Source organism: Columba livia, chromosome 6 (assembly GCF_036013475.1).
Source record: "Columba livia isolate bColLiv1 breed racing homer chromosome 6, bColLiv1.pat.W.v2, whole genome shotgun sequence".
Lineage (NCBI taxonomy): Eukaryota > Metazoa > Chordata > Aves > Columbiformes > Columbidae > Columba > Columba livia.
Genome location: NC_088607.1, coordinates 17,225,991 through 17,249,089, shown reverse-complemented (window position 1 = coordinate 17,249,089; position 23,099 = coordinate 17,225,991). Strand labels below are relative to the sequence as shown.

At 36.6% G+C, this 23,099-nt stretch overlaps 1 protein-coding gene across 7 annotated transcripts in view; it reads left to right on the top strand.

The window, feature by feature from the left end:
• The window catches only part of IDE (insulin degrading enzyme), a 66,477-nt gene that overhangs the window by 31,057 nt on the left and 12,321 nt on the right, over positions 1-23,099 (top strand). For 6 of the 7 annotated variants that reach the window (XM_021293874.2, XM_065068357.1, XM_065068354.1 and 3 more), the window contains 8 exons: positions 3,503-3,605; positions 4,587-4,709; positions 7,063-7,145; positions 11,416-11,560; positions 14,313-14,423; positions 16,445-16,565; positions 19,422-19,513; positions 22,336-22,447. In XM_021293874.2, coding sequence (XP_021149549.1) covers positions 3,503-3,605; positions 4,587-4,709; positions 7,063-7,145; positions 11,416-11,560; positions 14,313-14,423; positions 16,445-16,565; positions 19,422-19,513; positions 22,336-22,447 — 890 coding nt within the window. Of the gene's footprint in view, positions 1-3,502; positions 3,606-4,586; positions 4,710-7,062; positions 7,146-11,415; positions 11,561-12,102; positions 12,248-14,312; positions 14,424-16,444; positions 16,566-19,421; positions 19,514-22,335; positions 22,448-23,099 lie in introns of all 7 variants that reach the window. The other variant, XM_065068353.1, reaches the window with a different exon arrangement.

Here is a 23,099-nt window from a genome sequence, read left to right as displayed (position 1 = left end):
ACCTCTGGTGTTTCTTTTCCCCTCTTCTCTTCCTGTCCTGGTGTTCATTGCTGTTGGTGCTTGTATCTCGGTTTAGGTTGTAAGTCTTGGGCAGATGAAACATCTTTTGGTTTGTTTCGCGTGGTTGGGGGTGTGAGAGCTCAAAATGTAAGTAATTGTTCCAGTAGTGATTTGGGGTATAGGGAGGGCAGGAGGATCCCCTGAAGCAGAACTGCTTGTAGAATTGTGGTGTTGATTTCCACAATTACATTCCTTATACATTGAGCAGACAGAATTATTTTTAGCTCTTTCATTTTAGTATGTTCCTACAGCAAATGTTTGGGTGCTGGGATTGTCACTACTGCTTGAGCATTGGTATGTTGGAAGATGAAAGGAGGGAATGTCAAATAACAGACATCGGTGTATTTTACTGTAAAACACCTTTGTCTTGCTGCTCAAACTGCATGATTATTGGAATTTTATCAGGACAATATTTTTACCTTAAGACTTTTTTTGTTTGTTTTAAATTATATTTTATTTAATGGATGCAAAGGCCTGGTAGGTTGCTCTGAAATTCTAATAGACTTTATGAGTTTTATAGTCTCTTAGCAACTTCATCCGTACATGATAGTTTTTGCTTGCCAGCTGTCCAAGTTAAAATGCAAAACATAATAGAATATTTTTATGGCTCATTTTAATGTAAACAGCAATCTCTCTAAGAGATTCCGCCTTGTTGACTGAGCTAGCGTCTGCTGTGTTACAAGAAAAATATTCTCTATGATGGAAGTGCTTAGTTCTTGGCTGAATATTTATTTAGTATTGTTCCTTTTGTACAGAAAATGAAATAGATGTAACATGCAAACAGATATGAAACTGTTTTATATGAAGTCACAATAAAAATGTTAACCATTTCTATTGCCATTTGCAATGAGAGATGAAATAATAGATCTCTTAAAGATGCCAGGTTCCAGTGTAAATTGGGGAATGACCTATTAGAGAGCAGTGTAGGGGAAAGGGACCTGGGGGTCCTGGTGGACAGCAGGATGACCATGAGCCAGCACTGTTCCCTTGTGGCCAGGAAGGCCAATGGCATCCTGGGGTGTATTAGAAGGGGGTGGTTAGTAGGTCAGAGAGGTTCTCCTGCCCCTCTACTCTGCCCTGGTGAGACCACACCTGGAATATTGTGTCCAGTTCTGGGCCCCTCAGTTCCAGAAGGACAGGGAACTGCTGGAGAGGGTCCAGCGCAGGGCAACAAAGATGATGGAGTGGAGCATCTCCTTTATGAGGAAAGACTGAGGGAGCTGGGTCTCTTTAGCTTGGAGGAGACTGAGGGGTGACCTCATTAATGTTTACAGATATACAAAGGGTGAGTGCCATGAGGATGGAGCCAGGCTCTTCTCGGTGACAACCAATGGTAGGACAAGGGGTAATGGGTTCAAACTGGAACACAAGAGGTTCCACTTAAATTTGAGAAGAAACTTCTCAGTGAGGGTGACAGACACTGGAACAGGCTGCCCAGGGAGGTTGTGGAGTCTCCTACTCTGGAGACATTCAAGACCTGCCTGGACGCCTTCCTGTGTAACCTCATCTGGGTGTTCCTGCTCCAGCAGGGGGATTGGACTGGATGATCTTTTGAGGTCCCTTCCATTCCCTAACATTCTGTGAAATCTGTGAATATTCTCATTGTGGTTTGGATATAGCATACCTTTTGCAGATGAGCAGGAGTTGTTTTGTGTGTGTGTGTGTGTGTGTGCATGTTCATGCTAATCATGTGGTTCTTTCAAAGGTCAAGAGTAAAAATTTCTCCTTTCCTCAACCCAGAGGAAATATGCATCCCTGAAACATGAGATTTGATTAGCCCTCTTTAGTGTGGATGATTTAAAATATTGTCTCAAAACTAGACAGTCTGTGGTACAAGTCGTTCTTCAGTTTTTTAATCTATTGCTAGAGAATGTGTCTTTACAGTCCCATGTGACTCTGAGATGTATTTGACATTTATTTAAATGCATCTAATGGTAGCTATATAGTTACCTGGTCTCCTGCTACTCAAAATGCAATGCACAAATTCAATTGATAATGATTTGAAAATGTTCATAATAGGGGAATCTAGAAAACAAATACAGCAGAATCCTATTTTCTTCAACCTTGGACCATTTAGTCATTTTTGTGTAAACATTAGATGAAAAAAGAGGGATGAAGACGTAGGCATTTACAATATTAATAGGCCACATATTTAAAATTCTCAATGCATTGCAAAATTCATCCCAAAGGTATTTTCCAGTAACATGTTTGTAAAGTAAAATATTGTAGTTTGAGGCACATCCATGTGCCTGTTTTGATTTAGGTTGCCGTGCACATTAGAAATACACAACAGGATGTTCCTGGCCTGAAGATACTGTGATTAAAAAAAGAACACTTACATTGCATATATTTTGATGTTTTAATGTGCAGTGCAGCCATCTGCACAAGATTCGACAAAGTTTGTTACTGTGTTATTCAGCATCTAGAGGTTGTTAAATATATGTAGGAGGTAGTTGTGCTACCTTTTTTGACCATTTCAGAATTCTTCTAAACATCTATTTACTCTTAAAGCTTGTTACTTTTTTTCCATTGAATACTCTTTTGTGTTGTAGGCTGTATAAAACATTAGACTTTTCTTGATACCTATTGTGCAGACTACTGAAAAAATACTGATAAGTTGGTAGTTTTCTTTATTCTGGTTTTCTTCTTATTTAGGTGTGTTCTTTGGTTTAAGGAGCATCTGGACGATGCTCTTAGTCATACAGTTTAGTTTTAGGTAGTCCTGTGCGAAGCAGGGAGTTGAAATCGATGATCCTTATGAGTCCCAACTAGAGATATTCTACGATTTAGGTTTCTAATTGAGTAGAATTTTGTTGTATTGACTGTAAAATACACAAACCTTCCTGCTTTTCCTCCCTTCCCCTCAAAAAAAATTAAAAAAAATGGGGGCAGGGGGGAGAAACAGGTATCGATCTAAAATAAGAATATGAAAATGATACTATATGAAGAAACTCTCTTCATAACAGATTGCAGTTTCATTCTCCCATTCACAATAATATAATCTAAAACACTACGTCTGGAATGAAATTTCTGTATTTGCTGTTTTCATATAACCAACTGTTGATATAGGTGGTATGAATAATGTTGTAGTCACTTCGTTAATTTTGTAGAAGATCTCAAGGATTACTTTCTGTGTTTTCTGAACAAGGATAAAGTCTAAAAAATAGAAATTTACTGCAACAATACTTGTGTGTAACTCTAGCTTGTAACACTTGAGAAAAACAGTAAAATTAAGTGACGCTGATAACCCGATTTCATGATTGGCCTTTGTGTGTCATTCAGTATATGTGTACTTGCCATCCAAATGTACTCTGTAACCGTCCAGGGACCCCTTCCAGAAATAAATGCATCCTAGGGATGGAACAGAAATTGTACTCTGAATAATTTCTCAGTCTTTTCTTGGACTCATTCATGCCAAAGTGCTTTGTCTCTTTGTTTTCAGAGTTGCAATAGTTTCCAAGTCTTTTGAAGGGAAAACTGATCGCACAGAAGACTGGTATGGAACGCAATACAAGCAAGAAGCAATTTCTGATGAAGTCATTAAGGCATGTTAAAATGTATAAGATACTCTAATATCTGCAAGTGAAAGACTGATAATTTCTTTGCCTAATTTTTCATTTAGTTGAGGAGAGAACTTAAATCTGCTGCTATATGTAGTGTGAAAATTGTACAATGAGTGTTTAATATTATGAGAAGTAAGGATCTTGCGTTAGTCTTTAGATTTCAAATGTTTATTACATAAGACGGCTAGGTTGTAATGGTTTTAAACCATGTTGAGTACAGGGAATGTTACACATTTTTCCTATAAAAGATCCATAATATGCAGTGGCTACTTAAAAATATAAGCATTAACTTTTTAAAACTTATAAGTCTCTATTAGATGTTAGTGACCTAATCTGTTCTTATGAAGAGAATCGCTTTACAACTGCTATGTGTAACTGTGTTTCTGAAATTGATTTTTGCAACTTAGAAAATGAGTATATTTTGCCAATTAAATGAGTTAAAAATCAAAACTCGAACAAAGGAGGTGGGCAAATCCTTATTGAAGCTGTTATTGATCTATTCTTTTGAGAAAAGATGGCTGTAAAATACATCCGAGAGCTAAATTGGACCTGCTGAGCATGTTCTGAACTGATATTGCATAAGAACACTTCACTTCCTTTAGCGTGCCCATATGTCTGTTCTTGATTAGAATTCTTGCTTATGTATTTACTTTAATACTTTATTTTAGAGTCTGAAGTAGCAGAAAATATGAAGCATAGAATCACCTTTCAATCTACTGTAAAGTTCTCAACATTATTTTTTATCTTTTGTCTTCCTCCTTGGAGCACTTCATGCTGCTGATAGCCGACCACAGCTTGGTTTCCTAGATGTTCCTCTCTTTCCTTGTTATCTTAATAGTATTTACACATAAGCTAATGGATCACGTTTTTTAAATCATTTGTCACAGCATAAAATAAATAAGTAGATATCCATTAATTAAGCAGAAATTATACTTAGCCTCATTGTTTCTGCTATGTATCTAGAAATGGCAAAATGCTGACCTGAACGGGAAATTTAAGCTTCCGATGAAGAATGAGTTCATTCCTACTAACTTTGAGATTTTGCCATTGGAAAAAGATGCGACACAGTACCCTGCCCTTGTCAAGGTAAGCTGCGTTTGGTCCGTTTGCTAGCTAACCTCCTGGGAAGTCAGCAGTTAATTCCTATGTGTTTTTAAAATACGAATCATGTCATATTCCAAAGTATAATGAACAAAAAAAGTAGAAAACTTCAAGATATTGCCAGAAAAAGAGTAGAAAGTTCATTCTTGCTAAACTTTGGATTATGACTATTTGGGTTCCTGCAGAAATGAATCTACAAAACAGCTTGAACTCTTTGCCCTTTTGAAAGTGGGATAACAATTGACAGAAATAATATTAAAGCTGTTTATTCAGCAGTGCTGCTCTCATATTTTTCTGAGCAGTGTTCAGTAATCGAGAGTGTAGACGAGGCTATTCTTCTCTAAGTGTGTATGGAAAAAGCTTGTGATTGCATGGAAAAAATAAACACATAAACAAACATCACTCTGCAGTCTCCTGCAGGCATCATTTAATGATCTCAATACATTTAGTGAATCTCAGTTTTTCCGAGTACCTAAAATTTAATAAAAATGTCTTCTCACAGCTAAAGCGTAGTTGTCTTTGCTAATGCTCATCTTTGTTCCATAGTTGGAGGATAAATAGGAGAAGTCTTCTCAATTGCGTGTTGTGCTTCAGCTTGAATACTCAATTCAGGAATACTTTTTGCACACTAGGTCAATACAGGTCTAGTTCAGTGCAAAGGCATCCTTCAGGAGAACATATTTGCTCTGCACAGGGCATTTTAGGTATATACTTGAGGCAGAATTAGTGACAGAAGAGGACTTTGAGCATATGTTTAGGTTCATCCTAAAATGAAACCCTGGATCTCAGCAGGGACAAATGCCACAGCTCTCTTAAGTAACGCTAATTGGATTGCTGCCGAAACTTGATGGTCCTTCAGTGTGACTGACACAAAAGCTTTGCTTTAAGGCATCATTGCTTTAGAAATGTATTTGCTTTTAGCTTTTCCTTTCCTGCTAAAATATATTTTTTGAGGGAAACTGTTTTAAATCTTCTGTATTTGATGAAAATGGAAATGATCTATTTTGCCTGCATCTCTTTTATTTTCTCCCCAGCTTTATATTTGTGACATTTTGTTTTTGTGTGCCCTGGCATTTGTCTGACTCCACAGTGAAACATTGCAAGAACTAATCAGTAGAGATTATCTGTACAAAAGAGGCGATTTTTCTGCTGTTTTATATGCCTAAGTGAGCTTACTATGGGCCGGACCAGCGTTGTGGATAAAGGGAGGGATGGGAACATAAGTGCAGGAACAGGATGGCCTTTTTTCCTGGCAGTGTGTCACTACGTCACCTCTGTTGTCGTGGCACATTTTGCCCTGAAAAACCCTCAGGAAGGAGCGTTTGAGGGCCAAACTGTTACTGCGGCCTGCAGCTGGTCATCTCCAGCTGTTGGATCTGGTCTCCGGTGCTACAGATGGGCTCTACTGTTTATCATTCTGTCCCTGATGTAAGATGTATTCTAAACGGCATAGTAGCAATTTAACAGAATAACATTTTTGTTGTCTTGGAGAGAAGCTGTAATTTGGCTTTTTAATATGAGTAGAATGTTGTGTAGAGGAAGGTGCACTGTAAGAGGTGAGACTTGGTTCTTTTATGGAAAAAGCAGGAGGAAAATACAATGCCAAATCCTGGAGAAGCAAAGAAACGTGTGCTCAAAACGATGAGAAAGAGAAATAATTTCACATTTAAAAGTTCTCTCTTACTATGTATAGCAATTTAAAGAAAAGGTGTTGGGGGATAAAGTTAATTAGAGTTGGAACATAGAGAGGGTAACTATTTCACAGCTTTTGTGGGGGCAAAAGGATAGGGGAAGTCGTTTAGATTCTCTCTTGTACTGGGAGATTATTCTAAAAAATATAGGTGACAGATGTTTTAACTAATTTCCAATTAGTTTTATGACTTTTTCTAGATGTCCATATGGTTTTCATTATCAATGTTACTTTAAAACAACATATAATGCATTAATTATATTCTTAGTCTAAAACAGCCAACTATATGGTGCTGTAGTGCTGTCCTCATAATGGCACATGTTCGTAATGCCAGTGTTAGCCAGGAATTGTGTGAAGCTAACTTTATTTTTGTCTTTGATCATTCCTGCTCTAGAAGAGTAGTTCCCATTTTGATCATAAGCTCCTTCACAATGCTGCAGCCATTTAACTGCTTGTTAAAGTGACACATGGTGAGAAGAGAGTCTTGATAAGGACAGATGGATGTACATGCAAATGTATATAGCAAAAACATGAATTTAAGGGGACAACACTAAACTGTGATTTGAAGCAGTGAAGAGACTTTTTTTAAAATACTGTAATATATTACAGTTAAAAGGTGACCTAACAGAACCTCTTTTCTTGATGCAGGACACTGCTATGAGCAAACTGTGGTTCAAGCAAGATGACAAATTTTTTTTGCCAAAAGCTTGTCTCAACTTTGAGTTTTTCAGGTATGCGATGTTAAGTATAATGCACAAACTGCTCTTTAAAAGTTTCTTGTTTGGGAATCTGCATTTCTGTGGTAAAAACTTTCTTGCATGTATTGAGGCTTCAAAATGTCCTTACTTGGGAATATGCAGTAAGATACAGATAGTAAGAAGGCTCATACAAGTTACATAGTAGGAAGCAATTTGAGGTGGTCCATCTATATTAACAGGAAAAGTTTATCTACAAACACTTTAAAAATAAACTTTATTGTATGTTTTATTTGCTATACTTGAAATGGGTCTGCCGATAGCACCTGCTACACATCGCAATATGCCTCTTAAAAATGGGTGTGTATTATCTTTAATTACTAAATAACAACTATTCTAAGATAATGTTTTCATTATAAAATGCTATTCTGATAATGGTTTTAGGTTCAAATTCTGTTTTAATTTGCATAATGCAAGCCAGTATAAAATTCTAAGTGTTTAAAGTTGAAGTTGTGGGATTTTATTTTACTGACACCAACAACTGATTCTTTTTGTTGTTTTTAGTAGAACACTGTCTGTATTATCAATGAATGTGTGATTCTCACTTCAAGGTGCATGATAAAGTGCTGTAATGTTTATTCTGGTCTTGCATTATTTTCGTCACATGATTCTTTTGTGTTTTTTTTTTAAGTGAGCATGACAGTGAAGCACCTTCTTAGTGTTCCTTTCAAGTAATAATTTCTAACTTTTGAATTACAGAAAGTACTGCTTTGTTTAGAGTGCAGCTGTTTCTGTGCTGGACTACTGAAAGTGAAAATAATTTCAGGAACTCTCCTCCTTTGGCCTCATTAAGTGATGTAGTGATATTGCTGGAAAGGTTGTTTTGTGGGCTCTGATGGATGCTTATGGATGCGCTGCTGAGTCCTTGCTTTGAGTGACCACTTGACATTTTTCTGGGCAGAATTTTAGGCAGAGGGTTTTTTCAGAATGCGTCAGATCTTGGCACTGGTGTTAGTGCTGCTTGGGGCAAGTAGATGGCCTGAGCATTTCCTCTTTCTTTTTGCTTTTTGAAACAAACATTACAGCTGTTTGAAATACTGTGTGTCAGGAAATGGAAGATCAAAACAACAATTGCAGTACTTTACCTTTTTGTTCATACCTGCTGGCTTTCCATTGTACTAGGTTTGGCCAAAATCCAAAACAGGATTTTCTTGATGGCGACTGAGTTTGTTATACACTTATGGGGTTTTTTTTAAATGAATTCCAAATGAACTATGAGGGATCCAATCTTTCTACCAGTTTGTGAATGATTAAAATATAATAATTAATTTTGTGTAGAGCACGCAAAGTTATAAGTATGCACAAATACACGCGGTATCATAGCATGGTTTGTGTTGGAAGAGACCTTTGAAGGTCATCTAGTCCAGCCCCTCTGCAGTGAGCAGGGACATCTTAAACTGGATATACGGTGATAGTCTTTCCCAGTTAGATTTGTACTTCAGTGTCAGTGAGAATAGCTAGGAGTACTTGAGCTTTGTTGACTAATGTAATGAAATTATTTGTCCCTTTCCTCCTAGGAATGGTTACAGGTGAAAAGCTGGGTTTGTTCATAGGATTGGGGACAAGGATTCTTTCATTTTCTTTAAAAATAAGATGGTAATTGTATATGAGCAGATATAAGGAGATTTTTATAATACTGGGCATGTAATCTTCAAAAGAAGTTATGAGCAGGTTTGTCTGGTTTTGATACTTAAGAATGATTCTTTGTCAACCTCTTGCTTGGGACTGGTCATGCTGATGATTATCAGATGAAATGGTAAAATGTGTGGTGTTTATTTGTGAGACATTACAAAACTATCCATAGCTCTCGTGGCTAAGTAAATTGGGGAATAAAGCCATCTTAGTAACATGGGTTTTCATAAGAAGTTTTAGCCTCGGTTCTAGATGAGAATACGATGTCTGTGCTTGCCTTGTAACAGATCACAGGAATTTGTTCATGCTGCAGACTGCTTCAGTAAGAGAAGAAACTAGGAGCGTTTCTTCTGCCTGCAGCCCTAATGAGCACGAATCATTGGAAGAATTCCCAACTCAGATACTGTAGCAGCTGCTGCTGTGTAGATGAATTAAGAGGAAGTTGATGGGGGTGGCTTCTCCTTCAAACATACAAATCCAGTAGGAACAATCTGAGTATATGAACCTCTTGAAGTCTTACATGGTGCCAGACTTTCATTAAAGAAACACCACAGTAAAACCTTCCTTCTGACATGGGACTTACCATCCAGCCTAAAGGATGATGATATGCATTTACTTTTGTATGAGTTATGACTTAAGAACTCAACAAGTGTTCTTTCTTAAAAGGAAGCCAAATAACAATGCAATGTGCTATTGTTTCAAAAGTTTCTGTATGTAGTTATAAACTCTGCACTCTAAGTTTCCCAAGATTTAGAGAGGTGGATGTTAAACATACAATGCTCATTATTTTTAACTAGAGACTTGCTACCTTCCAGCTTAAGAAACATTTCAAGCAACCTGAGTTGCTCTTAAGGCAACCCAGTATCAACACTACAGTGTTGATTCCGGCTGCGTCCTTAACAGCTGTTTGAAAGGGGAAAAGACACTGTCACAGATTGGGTTCTGCTTCCTCAAGCCTAGTCAAAAAAAGGTAAACTAGAAATAAGCATTTATTTACGAAGTTGTCATTAATAGGAAGAAACTCTCAGAACAGTGTTATGATTTGTTTTCTGTTATTTTTCACGTGAGGATTAATGATTTAGTAGTCTTCATTATTTCCAAAACTCCCTGTTGGCCTTTCCCAGCTAAATGAGCATACAGATGTTATAACTGATACGGACATAATAATCACTTGAACTGACTACGTCTCTATTCTAGTATCAAAACGGAAAAGAACATAATGAGTTTGGAGGAAGGTTTGAGATAACGTAGGATTGACCTACATCTTGCTTTGAATTCAGTCTTAATTAAAAAATTCTATATTAATTGGATTTGCATCATTGGGCATATTGAAGTAGCTCAGTTTTGGGAAATTGTCATTGTAGGGAGAAATGAAAATAGCAGAGTCCTATTTTTTTTTTTTAACTGACCTGTTTGCTTAAGTTACACAAGCCCGAACCCAGCGGTAGTAAAAAAGCATATCCTAGACTAAGAGTTCAGACTGTAGCAGGGTCTGCTTCTCTAGTAGAGCTATCTAGTAAAAATATCTTCCTGTGCTTCCTTCATCTAAATGGAGGAAGAAGGCAAGGTCTTACTATAAACTACTAGGAACCTTCTTAAAAATACTTTTGCAATGTATTTTATTAGCCCGTGTGTTGTGGTGATGTGATCTTTGTTTTGCTACATTAATGTTGGTATACACTACAAAATACCATGCTATATAGGCATAAACACATATAATAGCACGTCTCTGAATATGACCATTAGTGGCTGCGTAGGGAAAACAAGTGCAAATGACGTGGTTTTGAATTGTAAGACATATATGGACAGCAAATTGTTTTAGATATTGCTGATTATTTCTGTGAAATTGATAATGAATTTACATGCACTTTAGAAGCATTAGACATAAGTATTCCATTATAGTACACATAACTCATCATGATTTTGCAAATCTTTAGAACACTCAGACATTTAACAATTAGTGCAGTTGAAACATGGCTTGAGTCTTTGAGGTGCATTTCTCTTTTTGAGAAATTTGCGGCGATATTGTGTGTGATCAGATGTTTCTAATACAACAGTAGAGCTTGGATAGTTGTTGCCGTTAAAAAGATAACACAAAAAATTATGGTGATGTGAAAATGGGTATGCCAAACTTCTTTCCCGAGCGGAATTAATGTATTGCATGTTTTTCATACCACAACAAATTGCTAATCTCTTAAATTTTTAATAGAAACATATTTATTTTTCTGATAGTGTAGATTAAATTAATGTTCAGCATATAGGCTTTCACTTCAGTCTATGAAATCATGTTATTTATTCAGGGTATATTTGGTTTATTTTACTCCTGGTGGATTCCTGACTGTGCAGCAGAGTAAATATAACACATCTTCATTTATGAGCACAAGGAAGATAATATCTCTGGTATCTTCAATATATTTAGGTATTGCTCAAACCATAAACAAGCTAAATTATTTTCAGGTGTGTTCATATTTGGCTTTGAAATAGGAATACTTCACAGTGGGATCCGTCAGCATACTCACAGAAATACTCTCTCCTTCAGATCAAACTTAAAAGGCCAAAAGAAACTGAGAAATCATTTTAAACTGCATATTTTACTTTCAACATTTTCTTCCAGCCCATTTGCTTACGTGGATCCCTTGCATTGTAACATGGCCTATTTGTACCTTGAACTACTCAAAGACTCCCTCAACGAGTATGCATATGCAGCAGAACTAGCTGGCTTGAACTATGATCTCCAAAATACCATCTATGGGATGTATGTAAGTACCCAAATCAAGGACGAGCTTAGAGCCTTAAAACTACTTCCACTCATCAACATTTTTCTATTGATTTGATGGAAGGACTTCTATTAAAAAAATGCGTCTAAGGCTGTTACTCCTTTTGATCTTGGTTATTAACCATCCTTTCTTTAATTTGAATTTTAAGTTGAATTTTGTTCAAAATCTTCGACAATCTTTCCATTCATATTAAGCAAATTTTCTTCTTTATTTTTCTATCATTCATGAAATTAATTAGTTGTAAGATTTGTTCCTCCATTTAAAAAAAATTAAAAGGCAAAAAGCAACCATAATCCAAGCTTACATATTTATTTCAGTTTGTCAGATATCTACTGAAAACCTTCTGATTGGGGTAGAAGACCCACCTTTTCATGCTATTAAATAAATGGTACACTTCAGCTTTCCTATTCAAGAACTACTGATCATGAGGCTGCATATACATACTCTTCAGTCATGTTTCTTCATCCATTACTTTGTCACTGCTCGAGGTATCAAAGCATCTCTTTTGTTTTTCTTTTTGTTAGTCGCTACATTTATGCTGATCCTCTCCATTGCAACATGACATACCTGTTTATCAGGTTATTGAAGGATGATTTAAAAGAGTATACATATGCAGCACGCCTCTCAGGTTTGAGCTATGGCATTGCATCAGGAATGAATGCAATACTTGTAAGTAAGAAAAAAACGCAGGAGGAAATGAAACAGCTTGGGAGTTGTTGAGCTTGGAGAAAACATTTGACTTCTGCATTTCTAAATGAGATGGTTAATGTTTTTTTCCTTGCATATATCTCATGAATTAAAGGCAAAGCAAACCACTGTATTATAATCAGTGACGTGTTCAAGATTGCGGTGTCTTGTGAACATGTGTGCAGTGCAATTATTGCATTCTAGTTCAAAATTTTACTTGCTTGCATGGTCTCTTGAAACTACTATTGCTGGTTTCTATATAAAAATACTAACTTTTCTGTTGAATGATCTTGACTTCATAGATTTTGTTATAATTCTCTAATTCTGCTGTAGTGAGCTGTGGATATGGATTGTGCATGTGTTCGTTAGAATGCAATGCTGCATATTTATGGCTTTTCCTTAGGGTTTGTTTTTATTACATGTTTTATAATCTGTTTTAAAGTGCTGACAATACTTCATTAAATAGTTACATTATGATCAATTGTTATTTATTGCATAGCTTCTCCTATGATACTTAGGATATTTTAATAGTCTGTCTTGAAGTATTCAAAGCTTTTACTAACCATAATTTTGTACCAAAATGTGCTTTGAAATTTCCTGTAGAAGTATTATTTTCCAAAGTATCTTAGCAAGAGAATATACTGTATGTTGTCTTTACATTTTCTGTATGAAAGACAGTGCTGCAGTTTCTTTTTTTTATCCAATGCAAATCTTATTTCCTGGTAGCATTCACTCAGCTTACTGCAAACATGGTTGTCTGTTCTCACTTTCAAAGCTTGCTGACATTTCCATGGTCAGAGTTTGTTCCTTTTAAAAGAACAACGACAAAAAAAGGGGCTGTGTGTCTGTGCCATTTTCTTCATTTGTAGTCACAGTTTAGAAGTTTAGAGTTGTTTTAGGTATTAGCGGTTTCTCGTAAGGTCTTCATATTCTTCTAATGCGAAGATTCTGTATTAAATCAGTTTATTCCATTTTGATATCTGGGAACTTCTAGTATTTTCTACGTTGTGAGAAATTTTATAGTCAATAGGGGTAATTGTACAGTGTTGATACTTTAAACAAGGAGAGATGCTACACTGAAAACAATTGCCCACGGTGATTGTTGAACAGTTTGGATTTTTAGGCTAATTTAGGATATCAGCCTGTGTCATAAACCCACTTAGGTTAGCTTTTTCTTCAAATTCCTGCTCCAGGTATGTTTCAGCAACTAGCGAAGAAAAAATTCTTCCTGCTAGAAAGCAGGAGTTAGTTTTACACTTAGTAATTTTGCCCTTAAATTGCACAAATCTAATTAAATTCCTGTTTCCAGATACCAAAAAATGAAGTTTCCCCCGCAAAAGGTCTTCTAATGCCATTTTTCACTAGACAAATTTTCTGTAGTTTGATGCAATCATATAGGCATTTTAAAGTTTCTGTGTTGTTTTTTTAAATGATTAAGTTTATTTCATGTATACTTTTTAAAAAAAAAAGGTGCCTGATCAGATCAATATCTCATTACGATTGTAGACTCAACTACTTTGGTGTTTCAGCCCAGCGCCATCCTGGTGATGAATTGTGCTGCTGTCGACAGTGCCCGTTTCCTTGTTGTACTGCTCACTTCCACTTCAATAAAATATTTTTCTGAGCAACAAAATAAACATGGGACAAGGTGAAGAGTAAATCAGAGAGGATAACAATTCTGTGAATCTAGATTTTATTTCTAAACTGAGAAATCTAGAGTAAAACCATTCCAGTACTCAGATGTAGAGTTTGCTGACTGGACTCAATACTTGTAGACGTTAAAAATCTGTATTCTGAGTACAATTTGCGCACATCAACATGAAATTACATTAGTTTTCTGCCTTCATCACTCCTGGGCAAATAGTCAATATTTTATTTGTCAGTTGGTTATGTTTTGATGGCAAAGGGATTTTATTTCAGAATGAGTTAATGTTGAATTTAGAGTAAGTGTTGAAATGTGTATTGTTCATTGAATTACACAAGACTTGGTAATTGTTTTATTCTTTTATCTTCCATATTTAAAGCAAATTATGCACTTTTTCCATAGCTTTCTGTAAAAGGTTATAATGACAAGCAACATATCTTGCTCAAGAAGATCATTGAGAAAATGGCTACTTTTGAGATTGATGAAAAAAGATTTGAAATTATCAAGGAAGCGGTAAGATACATGAGAAATGTACATTTTGGAGTAATTTAAAATTGCATGCATTGACTTTTAAATGAAATCTGAGTGCTGATTATCTATGGAAATACAGGGTGAAATTCTACCTCATGAGACTGTGGGAGATTTTTTCTTTTGTCTTTTTTTGTGGTCACGAGTTCCCTGGAGTGTTTATATTACATTCTTCAGTTAAAAATAACTGTCCCTGGAATATTCTCTCAGTCAGTCTTTTGTATGTTTGATCAAGAGATTGCAACTTGATTTGATAGGAGTACAAATCTAAGGGCAGGGGGAATCTTAACTTGCTATCCTGTTTTACAATTTGGAGAGGCCCCAGTGGGATTTAGCCATAAAAGAAGGGAGAAAAGGATAAAGGGGGAAAGGAAGTGTTGAGAAGATTTGCAACAGTTCTTCTCCCCAGATGTGAAGACGAGCTCTGCTCCTGGGTCAGGATTCTTTGGTGGAAAAGTAACCAGCTGGTTATAAGTACATGTTGACTTCCGGAAGTCTGGCTTCCTAAATTTAGTGACTGATCTACATATATGGAATATAACTTTGACTATTTTTTTTTAGCTCCTGAAGTAAATGTATGAACGGTGATTACATTTGCTAAGCCAAACAAGATGCATGATTGTTCTTCAGGTGCTTTCTTCAGAGCAGGGCAGAGGTAAAAGAAAGGGAATGAGCAGATTAGATATTGGCACTCATTGCAGTGAGCCGTGGAGATGTCAGTGCACAAGGGTTAGACCAGTGTTGGGAACGGGCTGACTTGTGGCCCAGAAAGCTTGTGAAGAGTCTGCAGCAGATGAGAGCTGGGGCTGCAGGGCAGATCTCTCCATGCTTGTTGGTGGCAGATCTCTCCGTGCTTGCTGGGGTTTTACTTTAATCCTCTGCCGCTGGTGGTTTTTAAACAGGTGACTAACGTAGGCAGACACTGGGGCCATCTTTTGTTCCCTAGTAGGAAACTCTGAGCAGGTAGACATAATACATGAGGTAGATTTGTTTTAACAGCACTTTATTTACAGCTTTGTGTACCTAAAATAAATTAATTGTCTGGAAAGTTTTAACTGGATGTGACAAACGTCAAGGTATTAAAAACCCAACCACGGGTCTGTGAATGATCTGTTTTGGGTAATTTTCTTTTAGTTTAAGATACTTTCCTGATTGTTTTCACAGTTTACTCAGACTCTGTCTCTATTATGCATGTTTTGTCATCTTACAGGCTTTTGTTATATAGACTTTTTGAGTATGTAAAAGAAGGACAAAATACAAAAACTCAAATCCAATGGGGGATGGCAGTTTTTCCCCTTGTATCTACATCTAGCAGATAAGGGAGATACCAGCATCTGGCTTCTATTTGGAACAGATAGAAGGATGCATCCTCAGCAACTTCATGCTGGCTGTTTCTCACTCATGTGCACTGAAATAGATTACTTTTCTCCTGTACTGGAAAATATTCCAGCTTGCCCAGACTCTTAATTTGCTTATTTTGTAAAGGTGCAGCTGGACTAGAAAGGAGTGTCCTTGGAGAAGTTTGCTGATCCTTCTCTCATACCTCCTTTACCGAGGCAAAGCATTTCCCAGGTGCTCCTGTATTTTTCTGACCAAGTCAGCCCCGTGAAGCAACTGGGAGAAAGATTTTGTGTTAGTGATATTCCGCCACCCCACCCCCAGACAGTCATCATGGAATGTGTATTTCCTGGGTAGAGCGACTTGATGCAAATGCTTATTTAGGTCTAACTAAAATAATTAAATTTCCAGTCATTAATTTTATGGAGAAGTATGATTTTGCGCTCATTTCAACTATATTAACGGCTACTGCTTAATCTATAGGCTCAGAAGACCACATTATTACTCAGGTAATTTAACACAATTTTTTAACAGGTCAAACAAGCAAGAGAATGTTCTTGACATTTGAAATGTGTCTTTTTGATGGTACACAAAGTTGAGATTACAAGGTTAATATTTTATGTTTAGAAATAGAGTTTTATAATTTGAACTTAATCATTTTGTTTTAGTACATGAGATCACTTAACAACTTCAGGGCTGAACAGCCTCACCAGCACGCAATGTATTATCTCCGACTCCTGATGACAGAAGTTGCTTGGACCAAAGATGAATTAAAAGAAGCTCTAGATGGTAACGTTCTGCCAGTTTTATACTTTATACTTTAAAATATTATTTTTAGTGGAAAATGCCTTGTTACTAAACTAATGAAGGTACTGCTTTTGAACTGTGCCCATTGTTCAAGTGAAGCCCCTGCAGTGCCAGACCTGAGCTGGTGCTGATGGATGTCGATGCCTCTGCGCTTGTCCTCCAGTTTCTAGAAGTATGGTAGTTCAGGCTAAAGGCCTCACATGGTGAAACTTGCAGGCAAAACAGCTTTGTGAGCATGAGTCTGAGTATAGTGAATTCAGTGCTTAACCACCACTGCTACCATCATTTGGCTCTAGTTAGCATTCTGCAGACATTGGAGTGTATCTGCATTGTACTTCCCAGTGTGCATGCTGGTTCGTTTCTTCCTTTATCAGGGAATCCAGACACCTGTTTCTGTAGATAATAAAGAACTCTAGATAGTAAAGAAAAAAAATATATTATTTCTATAGATAATGATAATAAAGAATAAAGAACATGGTGAGTTTTAATAAAGAGCAGGCATTCCACTATATTTGGACTAAGAAGAAATTTCAAATGAGGAAATTTAATTGATTTTAGTAATAGCTGAAGAACTCTTCCCTACCTGTATCTTACTGTGTTACAACAAAAGGCTGTTACTGGGACAGGTTTGCAGACTATTTTGTAGTATGTTATTGGAATACACAGAGGCATTATTTTCAGAAAGAGTATCTGGCTTTTGTATGTATTTGAGGGGGAGGATTCAGAACACGTATCCATAGTTACCAGAGTGACACATAGCGTGCTGTTTGAAGTCACGATGCTGAAATCTGCTTTATAAAGACAGACTCCATAGATGCCCTGAGCCAGCTGCACCAGGCTGTGTGGTTTTTTTTCCTACAGGATTGCTCCAGGATAGAAATATAAATGTTTAGTTGTATACTTTATTGAATGATTGCCGGTGTCTCTGAGATGAGCAGTGGTGCCAGTGCTGCCTGTGAAGTCAATGACAAAACTAATGCTGATTTTCATGGCCATTGGTTCAGCTATATGTAGGTCATTCCTTTTTTAATGACTACTGAATTTTGAAAACATAGGAGATTTTGTATTCCATGTGTAAGTTGTCTTTATAAGATTAATGCGACTGTATTCATCATATGAATGGCCAAAAATGGAATCCTGGAAAGGAGTACTGTCTACTTAGCATTGCTGGAGATCTGCTTGAAATACAGAGAGTTTATGCGTGATTTTTTTTTCCTCTCTCACACTTGATGTAACCCTAATCTTGTGCACTATTAATAAGCAATTCTAGAGGCAAAAATTAAGATTAGGATTATACAACAATAAAAAGTTGATTTGGAATCAGGAAAAAATGTGGAAATTAATATTTTCATGATGGTCAGTTACCTCTTTTAGAAGAGGTAAGGACTGATAAGCACCGCATAGGTTTTTCTAATACAGATCACAGATCTGTTGGATGAGTAGAGTGTGACCAGCAGGTCAAGGGAGGTTATCCTCCCCCTCTTCTCTGCCCTGGTGAAGCTGCATCTGGGGTCCTGCAGCCAGTTCTGGGCTCCCCGGTTTCAGGACAAGGAATTACTGGAGGGAGTCCAGCAGAGGGCTACAAAGATGATGAGGGGCCTGGAGCACCTTTCTTATGAGGAGAGACTCAGAGAACTGAGTCTGTTCAGCCTAGAGAAGGCTGAGAGGGGATTTCACAAATGTTTATAAATATCTCAATGGTGGGTGTCAAGAGGATGGGACCAGACTCCTTTCAGTGGTGCCCAATGATAGGATGAGGGCAACAGGCACAGACTGAAGCACAGGAGGTTCCATCTGAACATGAGGAAAAACTTCTTTACTGTGGGGGTGCCAGAGCACTGGAACAGGCTGCCCAGAGAGGCTGTGGAGTCTCCTTCTCCAGAGACATTCAAAACCCGCCTGACTGCATTCCTGTGCAGTCTGTTCTAGGTGAACCTACTTTAGTAGGTGTGTTGGACTAGATGATCTCCAGAGGTCACTTCCAACCCTAACTGTTCTGTGTATGCATCCCCCACTGAATAACTGAGTGACCTCATAATCTTGAATACATTTGCCTTTTTGAAACTTTTGTGAAATACACAACTATTGTTAGTTTTTATTTTAGTTGAGAAAATGACAAAATAAGAAATTAATGGATCTGGTGGTGTGGTATGCACGTTCTTATAGTGTCAGGGAATTAAGAGTGGAGATGTTGACTTTGTGATAAACACCCCATCCATTCAACCATCCTTTTCTTATTCCACTGATTCTATTTGTTAAACTATACTTTGTATTACATATGAAAACTGCTTTGCCAAGACAGGCCAGCATAGAATGTGTGTGTAAATATATATACTCTGGGATACGTTGCAAAGATATTTTTCTTGTGCATTGTTTGTAACAAAGGTTCTATCAAAACACCATATTTAAGCTGAGGTTCTTTTTTTTGTCTAGATGATAAATGCACAACGTGTTTCTCCAGCATTATAAGCTACATGCTGCTTGTTTAATAACTAAGGCTTTATCTTGGAACACCACCTGAGTGATTGCAACTGTTTTCTCTGGAGAATGAATGTTTGTTCAACATGATTGGAAAGAAGGCCTTTTTATTTTCTTTTTTTTTTTTTTCTTTTTGGAATCTGGGTCAGACGTGTGTAAATTCTAAGCAGAACAAACTATATGATGAGTGCTGCTATTTAGACCTGGAAACTTTCCAGTGTTGCATTTTTAAGGACAGATTCACTTTTTCATGATGATGAGTTTCTCCTCTTCTAAGAAACACACCATATCTAATGATGAGTTAGGTACTTAGTGTATAAACGTATGTAATTGGTTTAACTGTCTAAATATCTATTCCAGATGTCACTCTTCCCCGCCTCAAAGCCTTTATAGCTCAACTGTTGTCACGGTTACACATTGAAGCTCTTCTCCATGGCAATATAACAAAACAGGTTGGTGTGGTACTTTCTTTAATAAGACAGTTTTTATCTCAAAGCAGCATAAAAATGGAAGACTAGTTTAATATTTTCAGATCTTAAAACAGTTTTGCCAAAGGTGTTTTCATAATTTGACTTTGTACTTTCTCGTCTTATGAGAGTATCATAGTGTCATTTTTTTCCACTTTAGATTTATTAGGCTAAGTGCTGCCCTTGTGTTCCTCGCAGAAATTTAATAAAAAACAACTTATGATCTAAATATTTTAAAATTTATTTTGTGTATTATTCCTGTAGTGTGATCAAGCTGAATAAGGAATGATGTACCGCAGATCCTGAGTTTCTATTTAAAAGGTTCAGGCTAACTAACCAAGATTTAAGAATCCAACATCCTTCTGAATGAAGTACTTTGTACAAAGCTAAACAAGAATGGTGGCCCATAAAAAATAAGTGTCAGCTCTTGATTGTGTCGTCTTTGGAGTAAAAATCAGGAAACATTTGTTCTGTGTTCAGTTAGAATAGTAACAGTTCGTATTTGAATAAGAAATATAACAAACATATGAACATATGTACCAATACAAAATGTAGTGCTTTTCTTGTACATTTTTACTTTCTTTTTTTTGGTGGGGTTCCTATAGCATTATTTCTGTGTTATACCAGCTCTTTGATACTTTACTAGCAGGAGATGTTACAAACACTGCTAATGATTGCTGAATGTATGGAGAAGAAAGTTAACTACTAAGGAGGGGAAAATAAAAAAATAAAGGAGCCAGTAGCACTGGATGCACAAAGTTTTCTCTTTCAAGGATGTCTCTAAAATATTTTTGGTTTATAGACTATTTTTCTTCTGGAGAAATGTAAAAAATAGTCTCACTTTTTTTCCTTCCTTATTTCTTACATATTTGTATATGAAAGTCAGTTCCTTCTGAAATGTATCTGAAGACCAGGTTTTTTAGATTTCCATGATGATGCAGTGTTGAGGGTTTAGATTGTGGGGTGACAATAAAACCCTGGCAGATGTATTGTTAATTCCCTCTCCCCCTTTCCCACTCAGGACAGGCGATTGGGAGGGAAAGAAGGACAGAGAGAAGAGAGTTGGAAAAAAATTAAAGATGTTTTACTAATGCTACTAATAAGAATAGAGAAAATATACAAAATATACAAAACCAATCTTGAAAGTCCCAGCAACTGCAGAGCCGGCAACCAAAGTCCTGGATTAGACTTTGCAGCCCAGCTCAGAGCTGGATTCAGTCTGTCACTAGGCCTCAGTTCACAGGGATGACTAGCAAGGTCCTCTCCTAATGTCGGCCATAAGGAAAAGGAAAAAGGCAAAGGGAAAAAGGGGCAAGATCCTCGTGATCTCCCACCTTTATATGAAGTATTCACGTGAATGGAATGTTATACACAGTTGGTCAGTTTCTTGGTCACTTGTTTCTTGTCGCCCCTCTCGCGAGATGTCCATCCGTGCTTATCAATAAGTTTGCATTCCATTGCTAGGTTTACCAAAACGTGTGTCTGGTTCTCCAGGAAAATGCAGTTAATATGAAGGCTTTAGCTGACAGACAAAATCACTAAAAGAGAAACTTGTTTTTAACAAAACCAGGACATGCAGTAATAGCAGAGAAATGTGTTCTTTAGTTGGCATAAATGGGTGGCTGTTGAAGAGTCCTACAGCTGAAGAACTGGGAAGGCCTGTACTGTTATGCCCATAGCTCTGTAATGTTTATAAATTACCTGCAAACCTCCCTAAATAGATGCAGGTAGGAAAACTTCGGTGTCCTTCAGTGCCTGTGATGTGATGTGATCGTCACTGACAAAACTCAGAAATCTTAATCTGGATATAAGAAATTTTTCTATCTCAAATTCAGTGAAAATTGACTTACTCTTGTGATACCTTTCAGCACTGAAGAATTTTTTAGTGAGTCTGTACTTTTGGAAAAATGAAGACCTACCGAGCTGCTTAAAATTCCCTCTTATTCTTGAATTAATTTCATTCTGATATTTGTTTTTTAACTGTTCTTTTATTTATTTGCAGCAAATGGATGAATGGTAAACTATTTGTGTTCAGAACATCTGCCTGAACAATCTTGTAAATATTTTGTCTTAATATGGTGGCTTGATTGGAAGAACGTATATAATTTTTCTCTAACCTTTCAAACTGCTAGACCTCAGTCTTTTTGTCTTTGATACTGGCTGGGGTTTTTGGGGGTGTTGGAGGAGACGCGGTTATTAAGTTTTCAGACCTTTTGCCTGTTTGTGATAAGATCACTTATAATTTTTATTATTTTAACCCATCAAATAAAAGAAAGTATCTGGACAATGAGTCCTAATGCTGCCAGCACATCAAGAGAATGCAGGCTTGAACTCAGCCATTAATTAGTTTTCTTAAAATCCTGTCTGATGAGGTGTAGTTTATTTTGCAAACATACATTGTAGGTGTCTTGTTTTCAAAATTGAAAGATGAGTACATCAAAGTGGTGAAAGGAGAGGAGAGGAAAGGAGAGGAAAGGAAAGGAGAGGAAAAAGCCCATTGAATTTTAATTTCAAAAGTGCTGGGGAGGAGGAGGAGGAGTTAAATGTGTAAACAACAAAAATAAAAAATCTTAAAAAAAACCAACAAAATAGAAAATCCTCAACCCCTAAAGCCCCACTTCCTCTCATCAACTTAAATTCTCCTGTATTATTAAATTTCAATATCCATACTTTCTGTTCTTGATTCTTTTTTCTTCTTTTCTCTTCTTTTCTTTCATGTCACCATCAATAACTGGAAAGTCTTACCCTGCTGTTAGGTACAGAATAACTAACGATAGTTAAAAATCCTCTTATGTTTTCTCTTCCAGGCTGCGTTAGGAATTATGCAGATGGTTGAGGACACTCTCATTGAGCACGCTCATACAAAGCCGCTGCTTCCCAGTCAGCTAGTGAGATACAGAGAAGTGCAGCTTCCTGACAGTAAGTTACATGATTTATTTACCACTTTTAATGCACATTAAATTGAGAATCTGTTTGTTAATGGCATTTTAAAATGAATGTTACTCTGTTGCTAGGAGTTTGTTTCAAAATCAGACTTCCTTCAAATTATTTTAAACTTTAAATTTAAAAATATAATTAGGGGGTGGTTTCGTTAATAAAACTATACACTAATATATTATCTTTCTGGCATACCTGAAAATGGATTTGATTTCATTTTTGATCTGTGTATGTAAATTCAACTTCTTGGAAGTCTGAAATAGGTGATCTTTAAGGTCACTTCAAACCCAGACCATTCTGTGATTTAACCCTAATTCACTCAGTGTGATTTATGGAAATAAGAGCCACGTTCCACTCTGCTACAGATGGTACACACGTTTGCATAAGTACTATTCTTTGAGCACTTCTGAGCATTAATTGAACATTCAGTGAAGGATCATCTCATCACTCTTGCTTTTTGAGAAGAATAAAAGATTTTACACAAGTAACTTTGTTTTTTTCTAATATAAATTATTTTGCTGTCATAGTGTTTGTATATGATTTTAGTTCTATTGTGAAATGTATATATATATATATATATATATATATATATATATATTAGAAAGGATTTTCAAGGAATTGCTGGGAGTTATAC